The sequence below is a fragment of the Microtus ochrogaster genome, chromosome 1, assembly GCF_000317375.1.
Source record: "Microtus ochrogaster isolate Prairie Vole_2 chromosome 1, MicOch1.0, whole genome shotgun sequence".
Taxonomy (NCBI): Eukaryota; Metazoa; Chordata; class Mammalia; order Rodentia; family Cricetidae; genus Microtus; species Microtus ochrogaster.
The window spans coordinates 83,393,638-83,404,707 of record NC_022009.1 but is presented as its reverse complement, the minus strand read 5'-3'; the positions used below and the strand labels follow the sequence as shown (position 1 = coordinate 83,404,707).

General features: G+C 37.8%; 1 protein-coding gene across 4 annotated transcripts in view; it reads right to left on the bottom strand.

Moving 5' to 3' along the window:
• Positions 1–11,070, bottom strand: part of Cp (ceruloplasmin) — a 60,129-nt gene that overhangs the window by 29,951 nt on the left and 19,108 nt on the right. For all 4 annotated transcript variants that reach the window (XM_013347839.2, XM_013347838.2, XM_013347841.2 and 1 more), the window contains exons 7-10: positions 4,979–5,118; positions 3,692–3,844; positions 2,426–2,643; positions 212–362 (exon numbers count right to left, since the gene is read on the bottom strand). In XM_013347839.2, the coding sequence (XP_013203293.1) occupies positions 212–362; positions 2,426–2,643; positions 3,692–3,844; positions 4,979–5,118 (662 nt within the window). The remainder of the gene's footprint in view (positions 1–211; positions 363–2,425; positions 2,644–3,691; positions 3,845–4,978; positions 5,119–11,070) is intronic.

The following is an 11,070-nucleotide window of genomic DNA, read 5'->3' as shown; positions in this document are numbered from 1 at the left end:
AAAAGGTACATTCGTCTCATTAACATGTCTACTACATCTGGTTATTCTGAGGGCTTTTGTTTGTTTTAAAATTAAAGACATTGCTTTCAGAGCACCATTAAGTTGTTTATTGAATAGTAATTTAAAAAATCTGCTCACTTTGGATTTAATTGGTACTATTACCTATGTACTCGTGAAGTAGCCTGACAGGTGGAAGAGATGTAGTACTCACAGTGCATCTTATTAGACTCCTGGAAATCTTCATCTTCCTTATTCACATGATCAGGTGCAGTTGTGAACATTCTGATATTATCATCCAAGAGTAAACTCTCATTCTCATCAAACACTGTGGGAAACAAGTAGAACTCCTTGTCTACATCCTTCTGCAAATCAAAATAACAATCAGGTGAAGATAAAGTGAGTAATTCTCTTGTACAAACCACTTTTAGGAATTTCAGCAGAAGTTTCTGTTCCCCTTTGATATTTGGTTCATGACAGGTTCCACTTGGTCACCAAAGTTTTCACTGGTGTCTATTGAGGACTCATGTTTTAGTAAGGTAACATGAGCATCTTGCATCTAAAATTTCAAATTTCCTTTTTCCTCCATGCCCACATTGTCCATACAAATTGAAACCATTAAAACAATAATTTACTCAAATAGAGGTGTGATTTAGATTTGAAATGTCCTGAAAGCTATGTGGTAACAGGTTAATTCCAAGCTGATGGCATTATTGGATTGTAATGGATGCTTTAATTTGGGCCCAATTGAAAGGACAACGTCACTCAGATCATATCAATGAGTTTTTTTTAGCATATCTCTCCCTCTCTTTTCCTCCCCTCCCACCTCCCTTCTCCCTTCCCTATTTTCTTCCAATGTCTCATACACACCTATTCATGAGGATGAACAGGTTTCTTTGACCATATGCATGTCTGTTTCTCTATAGCTAACTGTGACTGACCCCTCTAAAACAAAGAGCTGAAATAGACTCCTCTTAAGTTATTTGTCTTGGGTATTTTGTTGTCCTGATAAAACCTAATGTGAGAATATCTGTGTGATGGAATCAGGAAAAAAGACTTCTGAATCCTTGAAACCAGTAAGGACACCTATAATCCACACAGGTCGTCTTCAATGAGGAAACGGCATGACAACGAGCTAGAAGGATCCACACAACATTCAGGCAAATTAAAACAAAATGAGCAATGAAGTAGACAAACTGTCCAGTTTGGGGGATGGTCCAGTCATTCTGAAGACAATCAGTCCATGGAATCAAAGCAAATGAACTCTCAGGAAAGAGAATACTGAAGTCCTGTTTGTCTTTCATGATTCATTCAAGTGGACAACATGATTATTAAAGTGCAATAGGCCAACTAAGGTGTCGACTTGAAGGTTAGGGTGAGTTTCTGGGTGATTTACATTTATGTTCCTGCATAATGTTACATGAGCTACATTTATGGTACTCGAGCTTCTGAAGTAACTCCAGTAAAGGTAAAGCTACTGGTTCACCAAGCTAGACATGGGTAGGATCATTTCTTTGGTCCATCACTGGTCTGTCTGGGACCAGCAAATACTTGTTCTCTTCTCTGTGGGAAAGGTCATGCTATAGTAACCCAGACTAGCCTTCCATGTGATCCTCGTTTGTTTGTTTTATTGAGATAGGGTTTCTATATAGCCCCTGTTGTCCTGAAAGTCATTCTGCAGACTAGACTAGCCTGACACTCACATAGATTCACCTGTCTCTGCCTCAAAAGTGCTGGCATTAAAGGCATGTGCCATGATACCTGGCTAAATGTGGTCCTTTTCTCTCTCAAATACTGGGGCTACCATCATGTGTCTCCATGCCCAGTTTAGGAGACCCTATCTATTTAATTTTGTTTGTTGGAAACAGGGTCTCATGTAGCCCAGAATTGCCTCACACTCTAAGTGGCTGAGAATATCTAGAGCTCTTTATTTTTATGCCACTGCTTCGCAAAGACTGGAACTACAGCTGTGTTGGATCACCTGACAGGATCTCTTATCTTCAGAGGTACAACAAAAAATATTTTGCAGATTGAAAAAAATCATGGGATTATAATGATGAATCAAGCGGTTATTTTCTTATTGCTAATTTTATCACAAAATACTATGCATTCCATCTATAATGCAATTTCTGATAAATTTGTGGTATTTCTAATGGAAAAATATGCGTAATACACCTTTAATGCATGATCTTACTGTGAGACCCAGAATGGTTTCACACTTTTTATCCTCCTGCCTCATCTTAGCCTAGTATTGAGATTACAAGTGTGTACCACTGTAACCAACCATAATAAAGAGCTTATAAATCTGAGGAAAATTTAAAATAAGACATATGTAAAATCTTCAGTGCCTTAAAGACCAGAAATCTCCTTACAGTGATAATTTAAAACAGATTGGAAGTCATTGTCACTCTCCCCAGCCTGGGCTTACCTGTCTCCCATTTGCAAGTAAGCTGCCTTTCTTGCATATTTTCATTGGCCCAATAAGTCCAGTGAATAAATCTTTGGTGGGGTCTACACCAGAATAATACATTCTAGATAAACACACAGGATCTGCATAAGTGGGTCCCATTTCTTTGGGGACAGTCCATTCATACGTAAAGGTTTCTTTGGGTGCCACATGGGAAGATGCCTGAGGATGAGGCACACCTGCAAGAAAGGTCACAGCAGAGAGGTTACATTTGTGTTTTCTAATGTGACTATTGAGCCACAGAGTAGGCTAAATTTTGTAATACACTTCTAAATCCCTTGATCCCAATTAAAATATCATTCCCCATGTGTTGTCCTGTCACAATTGACATACTGGTGTGATAAACTCAGGAAGGCCTCAACCCTGCCCCAAACCTCTTTTTAGGATTAATGCCCAATTCTGTGCAAAAGAGGGAATATGTGCATTTTTCCCCCAAGAAGAACTAATATTTAAGGCAAGTATCATCTCCTCTATCCTATCAGCTCGAACGCTGCCTGGCAGTAGGAGGTAATCAGTTCATTTTCTGCTGACCAAACTGACCAGAAAGTGATTCTAGAATTGAGAGAAACTTAATCTGTGATCCCTTGCAAATTATCTAAATTTTCACTTGAAACTGAATCCAGAAAGCCTCAATAAGCTTCCTATAGTCACATTGCAATTGATGGCAAAGTCATGAAACTTCATTAGAAAATCTCAATATCAAAGGATTAGAGTATATCTACATTATTGAATATTTTATATCATTAAAATCATATAATTAAATCCTTATAACATTATGAGTGCAAACATCACAAAATTATAATTCCAGTATATTTTTATACTATGAACTCAATCATATTTAAAGTATGTTATATATACACAGAAGAAAGGAGGATTACAAATACATGTGTGTATATGTGTGTGTGTGATTATCTATGGAATTATAGATTACTAATATTTTTGGTTATAGCTTTCTGTACTTTTCGAATACCAAAAAGTGAGTCTCTAAGTTTAACATTAAAAGAACTTTTAGAAAGATCCTCCCAATAGTTTCTCAGAAATGTATAATTGATACAGCCCAACTAAATTCTTATTGGATTGTCAGTAGTTATCCAATTAAGGAAGAGCAATCTTCTGTAAACCAATTGGAAAGGATAAGAAGAAGGTCTATTTGCTGTTTGTATAGTTCTGGAAAGTAATGGGCAGTATTCGTCATTCATCATTCTCAGGACTGAATTTCTGACTCACCTCCCTTCAGAGAGTGGGAAGGTGGGGCATAGAATGTCCCCTCATTTTCTACAGTGAATCTCACTCCTGTTGGCTGAATGCTGAGAGGATATTTTCCGTTGTTATGAAATGTGACTTTAATGATGTCTCCTACTTCTGCCCAAATGACAGGACCTAGAGACAAAGAGAACATTTGTTATCTTTATTTGTTGTGTGACATGCAGAGTATGCACAACAGTTACTGGCTTTAGCTGTGTCCCCTGACAAGTATCCCAGGAACAAGGTGCATGTGTGTAGCAAGTTGGAAAGTTTGGTGTTTAAAAAGTCCATTATTGAGGAGGAAGAAATCCTCAATAAATAAATAAATTAAAAAAAAATAAAATATTTTTTGTATTTGATTTACATTAAAATTACAATATTCTTTGATAAAAAAAATCCATTATTGTTTCAATGTGGAAAATTTAGAGAACTGCAAGAACTGTTTTAATGCAAGTTGAGGGAAATTAATTTGTTTATTATCTTTCTTCAAGTCAGTAAAACGTGCCCATCACAAAAACTAATAATAATCTCTACACACCTCAAAAAGCATCTGGAGGATCTACACATTCTTCACCCTAGTCTGGACTGCATGTCCTTTGTGCCCAGTCATGGTAAGTTTAGGATGCATTGTCTTGAGTGCGAAGGGTAATATTGTTTTAGAATGTAAAACTCTAAAATTAGTATTGTTATCAATTATAGATTAAAGATACAGCTATTTAGCATGCAAATGTTTTATGTAATATCCATAATGACATTTATTGAGGTCATCTTATTCCTACTATATCTAATACCTCATCTAACCCTTAGTAAAGTTTTATGTAGTAAAAACCACTTCTATCTCCACATTACAGAAAAAAAAAAACAAACATAGAAAATTAAGTCACTTTCAAAACTCACCCAGTTTGTAGATAAAGAGGAAGACTGTCTCTTGAGTTTAGACTGTTTCCTATTTATGAAAGATCTCAGAGCTCACTGGGAACAACCTTTAGGACAGATGCAGCTGGGGTCATCAGTAAGACCACATTTGGTTTCTGAGAGAGTACACTTTTGGCTAAGTCATTTACTTAAATCATTACACAGTTCTCCTTATCTCTTCACGATGTGAAGATTTATGGCTGATAATTTGCTTTTGGCAAAGTAACGAGCTGCTGTCTGTCAAGTGGTACCTGTGTGCCTGACTTCTCTCTAGAAATCATGCTGCAGGTCCTGACACTTTTCCTACTGAGATTGGGAAAATCAAGAAAAACCAAGTACTCAGCTTGGACTTACCCAGAATTCCAAGATGTTCCTCATCAGGGCCTCTCTGTTTCCGCTTTCTGAAGGAACCATCTGTGTACTCACGATAAACCATTTTTTTATAAGAACCACCAATTCTCATAGCACTTTCTTCAAAAAATACCCTTGAGTGACTGCCAAAAGAAAAAAAAAAGGTTACTTATGGTGTGGAGGTAGAATAAGGTGGCTCTTTACATAGGATTTTTTTTATTGGTTTTTTTATTGACCTCTACATTTTTCTCTGCTCCCCTCCCTACCACCCTTCCCCTTCAACCCTCCCCCAAGGTCCCCATGCTCCCAATTAACTCAGGAGATCTTGTCTTTTTCTACTTCCCATGTAGATTAGATCTATATATGTCCTCTTTTAGGGTTCTCATTGTTGCCTACATTCTCTGGTATTGTGATTTGTGGGCTGATTTTCTTTGTTTTGTGTTTAAAAACCACTTATGAGTGAGTACAAGTGATAATTGTCTTTCTGTGTCTGGGTTACCTCACTCAAAATAATGTTTTCTAGTTCCATCCATTTTCCTGAAAAATTCAAGATATTATTTTTTTTTCCCTGCGGTGTAGTACTCCATTGTGTAAATGTACCACATTTTCCTTATCTATTCTTCGGTCAAGGGTCATTTAGGTTATTTCTAGGTTCTGGCTATGACAAACAATGCTGCTATGAACATAGTTGAGCACATGTCCTTGTGGCAAGATTGAGCATCCTTTGGGTATATACCCAAAAGATGTATTACTGGGTCTTGAGGAAGGTTCTTTCCTAATTTTTTGAGAAACCGCCACACTGACATCGAAAGGGGTTGTACCACCTTGCATTCCCACCAGCAAGGCAGAAGTGTTCCCTTTTCCTCACAACCTCTCCAGCATAAGTTGTCATCAGTGTTTTTGATCTTGGCCATTCTTACAGGTGTAAGATGGAATCTCAGAGTTATTTTGATTTGCATTTCTCCGATTACTAAGGATGTTGAACATTTTCTTAAGTATCTTTCAGTCATTTTAGATTCCTCTGTTGAGAGTTCCTTGTTTACGTCTGTACTCCATTTTTTTTATTGGATTATTTGTTCTTTTGATGACTCTTGAGTTCTTTGTATATTTTGGAGATTAGACCTCTGTCTGATGTGGGGTTAGTGAAGATCTTTTCCCATTTTGTATGCTGTAGTTTTGACTTGTTGACTATGTTGACCTTTGCTTTAAAGAAGGTTTTCAGTTTCAGGAGATCCCATTTATTAATTGTTTCTCTCAGTGTCTGTTCTGCTGGGGTTATATTTAGGAAGTGGTCTCCTGTGCCAATGCATTCAAGTTTTACATAGGATTTTAAGGGACTAAAATCTAGTCTTCTAGTGCTTAGTGCTGCATTACACCCATGATTAACAATTCACATGAATTTCGCTGCAAAGGCACACAGACAGACGTAGGCCACTCTTGAGGTTTGGTATACAAGTAGAAAATCAAAACGTCGCATTTTAAAAAGAAGTGAAATTTCAATATGGCTATGTCACTCCTGTTCTCAGTCAAATCTTTCCATGCTGTTGAATAGCATCTGTCCTTTGTAGGGTATGAGCATCAGCTTAGTGCTTGTCTTTACTTGCTAGGAGTTGCGTGCTAATGCAGTGTGGTTCCTGGCTTTCTCCAATTTACAAACAAAGAAAGTCCGTTTCAGAAAGTAATATGATTTTCACAAAGCAACCCATTTGTCTCTTCTTTTGAACAAATGGGTGAGCACCAGGTTTTTGACAGGACCCCTGTCCTATATTAGTGAGACAGTGAAAGGCAAGCAGAACTCCACGTCCACATGGATCACACCTGGGTCTCTCAGAGCAGACCGAGCTCTGATTATACAAACTGATTTGTGAAGTGGAGTGCTGTGGAACATTTCTCCTGAGAAAAGCAGTTTAGGTCCCGCTACTAAAGCTGTTAGAAATGATGTTCTAAAGGTGATGTGTGGACAGTGGGGAGAAAGGGCCAGAAAATTCCAAACAAGCAACAGTCCAAGGAAGATACAAAGGAGCAAGAAAAAAATACAACATGAGAGTGTCATGCTCCACAGCATGGCTCCTCACGTCTTCCTACTCTAAGCTACCTTTAATCTGAGAAATTTTTACAAGACCCTGGGCAGAAAGATATATAAAATAGGTTTACAAATTGAATGTTGTAGATAAGAAACCATAAATTTACTTTGAGACAATTTTTGAAATATATATAATTTTGCCATTTATTTAAAATGAAAGCAAATTTGTATACTTATGAGATGCATAAGTGCTTGTTTATCCTTACAAAAATAATGAAGTGCTGGTTGAATACCTAATACTGTAGAACATAGCATCTTCAACATTTTTTGGTGCAGATTAATATTTTGGTTTTATAATTATTAGCATGAAAAATATATAGTACAAAATGGTACAAGTATGTTTAAGGTCATTTCAGAAATTGTTGGGCATTCTGCTTTAATCTCAAGCAAAAATTCATTTAACAATTTTGTGTTTTTATATGTGAAAGTCAAGTCACCAACTCAAATAGCAACATTTTTGTTTAGCTTTGTTTTGTTTTTCAAGAGAGGGGTTCTCTGGAACTCCTTTGTAAAGCAGTATGGTTTTGAACTCGAGCTCACAAAGATCCGCCTGCCTCTGCATCTCAAGTGCTGCATTTAAAGGCTGTGCCACCACTGCCTAGCTCAAATAAAACTTTTCAAAATCAAACATTGCAACAAATACAGTCCAAAGAAATGCCAGTTTGTACTTGCTTGCTAGGTGACAGGAAAATAGTGAGGTTTAGTTTGCTGTAAGTGTATCACACTGGTATAAGAGTAGAAATCTTTTTTTTCGTTTTTTTTTTTTTTTGTTTTTTTGTTTTTTTGTTTTTCTAGACAGGGTTTCTCTGTGGCTTTGGAGCCTGTCCTGGAACTAGCTCTGTAGACCAGGCTGGTCTCGAAGTCACAGAGATCCTCCTGCCTCTGCCTCCCGAGTACTGGGATTAAAGGTGTGTGCCATCATCACCTGGCTAGCAGAAATCTTTTTATATACAATAAACAACATGGTACTTTATAACATTCAGTAAGTAGCCTTGAATCTGAGATGAGTTGTTTCAGGCAGCTGAGATGACTGTGTGAGGCACAGTGGCACACAGGGTGCAAAGTGTTTTTGCTGTGCATTCAGGTCCAAGGCTGCAGAGAAATCATGCAGTAGACCACAGGGAAACACTGCCTTAAACACCTTGCATTCATGATAGATTAGGTTTTTAATTAATTTTTGGTTATTGTACATTCAAAAAGCTTTTAATGTTGACAAGATGCTTGTGATCCTCACATTTATTTGTACAGTTCCTTATTGGATAGCACCATAGTTGAAGATCTGGGTCCAGAAATCACAGCAGAGGCAGAGAATAAATGGAAGAAGAGTAAGGACTGAGGCCTGGAAAGATAGAATTGGGTAAGCTGGCCTGGTTAAGGTTTGGGTACTCCTTTCCTGGCAATAATGAAGGACTTAAGACTTCAGAATGAGTGTTTAGGGGGAGATCTCCAATAGCTGCTTAGAGAAAAAGATAGGAAATAAGATACTGTAGGAGGAATGCCCGTCAGAAGCAGTTTTCATAACTTCAGTGAAAGATGGTGAGGAGTTTCATAGTATTGATTAAGGGAAGAAGGCAGCTTTCAGAGAACTGTACCTGATGGACAGATGAAAAGGCATTGGTGAAGGAAAGGGAGTTAGGACAGTTTTCAAGTAAGTATGATGGGGTCAGATGGTGAAATTGTTCATTGAGTGAAGAGGAAACTGGAGACAGTTAATTCAGTTTGGGCATGCCTCATCTAAGTTGAGGTGTCGCTAAGAAAATGGAAATGCATTTTTGAGAAGATTACATGAGGTGCTGAGAAGAAGGTATATTCTTTCCTGCTTGGGTAGAATGTTCTATAGATGTCTGTTAAGTCCATTTGATTAATTACATCTGTTAGTTCTCTTATTTCTCTGTTAAGTGTCTGTCTGGTTGATCTGTTCATTGGCAAAAGAGGAATGTTGAAATCTCCTACTAATAGTGTGTGGGGTTTGATGTGTGATTTGAGTTTTAGTAATGTTTCTTTTACATATGTGGGTGCTTTTATATTAGGGGCATAGATATTCAGGATTGAGACTTCATCCTGATGAAGTTCCTGTTATGAGTATAAAGTGTCTTTCTCCATCTCTTCTGATTGATTTTAGTTTAAAATAACTTTTGTTAGATATTAGGATAGCCACACCAGCTCCATTTGACTGGAAAACCTTTTCCCAACCCTTTACTCTGAGGTAGTGTCTGTCTTTGAGGTTGAGGTGTGTTTCTTGTAAACAGTAGAATGCTGGATCTTGTTTTCATATCCATTCCCTTAACCCGTGCCTTTTTATAGGTGAATTGAGTCCATTGATATTAATCAATATTAATGACCAGTGGTTGTTAACTTCGGTTATTTTTTGGTGGTGGTGTTAGTATGTTTCCCTTATTTGAGTTGCGTTGGTGGAGGGTTATCAGATGTCTGAGATATTGTTGGTGTTGTTAGCTTCCTTGGGTTGAGGTTTTCTTTCTAGTACTTTCTGTAAGGCTGGGTTTGTGAATACATATTGTTTAAATCTGTTTTTGTCATGGAATATTTTGTTTTCTCCATTGATAGTGAAGGAAAGCTTTGCTGGGTATAGTAGTCTGGGCTTGCATCCATGGTCTCTTAGGATCTGCAGAACACCCATCCAAGACCTTCTGGCTTTCATGCTTTCCATTGAGAAGTCAGGAGTAATTCGGGTAGATTTACTTTTATATGTTACTTGTCCTTTTTCCATTGCAGCTCTTAATATTCTTTCTTTATTCTGTATGTTTGGTGTTTTGATTATTATATGGCAAGGGAGATTTTTTTTTGATCCAGTCTATTTGGTGTTCTGTAAGCTTCTTGTACCTTCATAGGGATATCCTTCTTTAGGTTGGGAAAGTTTTTTTCTATAATTTTGTCGAATATATTTTCTGGGCCTTTGAGCTGGAGTTCTTCTTCTTCTACCCCTTTTTTTTCTTAGATTTGGTCTTTTCATGGTGTCTCAGATTTCCTGGATGTTTTGTGTTAAGAATTTGTTAGATGTAATGCTTTCTTTGATCAATGAGTCTATTTCCTTTATAGTATCTTCAGCTCCTGAGATTCTTTCATCTATCTCTTTTATTCTGTTGTTTTTACTTGTCTCTGTAGTTCCTGTTCGTTTACCCAGATTTTCCATTCCAGCCTTCCCTCAGTTTTGTGTTTTCTTTATTACATCCATTTCAGTCTTCAAGTCTTGACCTGTTTCCTTTACTTGTTTGATTGCTTTTTCTTGTTTTTCTTGGGTATCTTTGAGGGATTTATTAATTACTTCTAACTTTTTGTTTGTCTTTTCTTCCATTTCTTTAAGGGAGCTTTTCACTTCCTGTTTAAAGGTCTCCATCACTCATAAGGTTATGTTTAAAGTAGTTTTCTTCTACTTCTTCTGGATTACAATGTTCAAGTGTTCCTGTTGCATGTTCACTGGATTCTGGTGTTACCACGTTGCTTTTCAGGTTGTTGGAGGAATTCTTGCATTGGCGCCTGCCCATATCTTCCTTCAAATGAGGCCAGCAGAGTCTTGGTGTCTTGGTCCAATCTTCACTGTGGCTGACTGAGTACTTGGGAGTTTTTCTTGGTCTGCCCTCTCTTAGGTCTCCTAAACACTGGAACAAGTTGTGTTGCAGTATTCCAAAGACCTCAGAGGTGAAAAGGCAGGCTTGGAGGCAGGGTGGATTTGGGGAAAGCCTAGCAGCAGGGACACTCCCAGATGGCTGGCAAGAAAAGCTAGGGAGTTTTGGAGGGGCTCCGAGGTTCTGGCCTACTTCTAAGTCACGGAGAGTGGGGCATCCAGGTGTCTGGGTTTGTGGGCACTGACTCACCTCTCAGATCCAAATGGCCAAAAGATACTAAGGATATGTTCAACTTCCTTAGCTATCAAGAAAATGCAAATCAAAACAACTTTGAAATACCATCTTACACCTGTCAGAATGGCTAAAATCAAAAACACCAATGATAGCCTATGCTAGACAGGATGCAGAGTAAGGGGAACACTCATCCA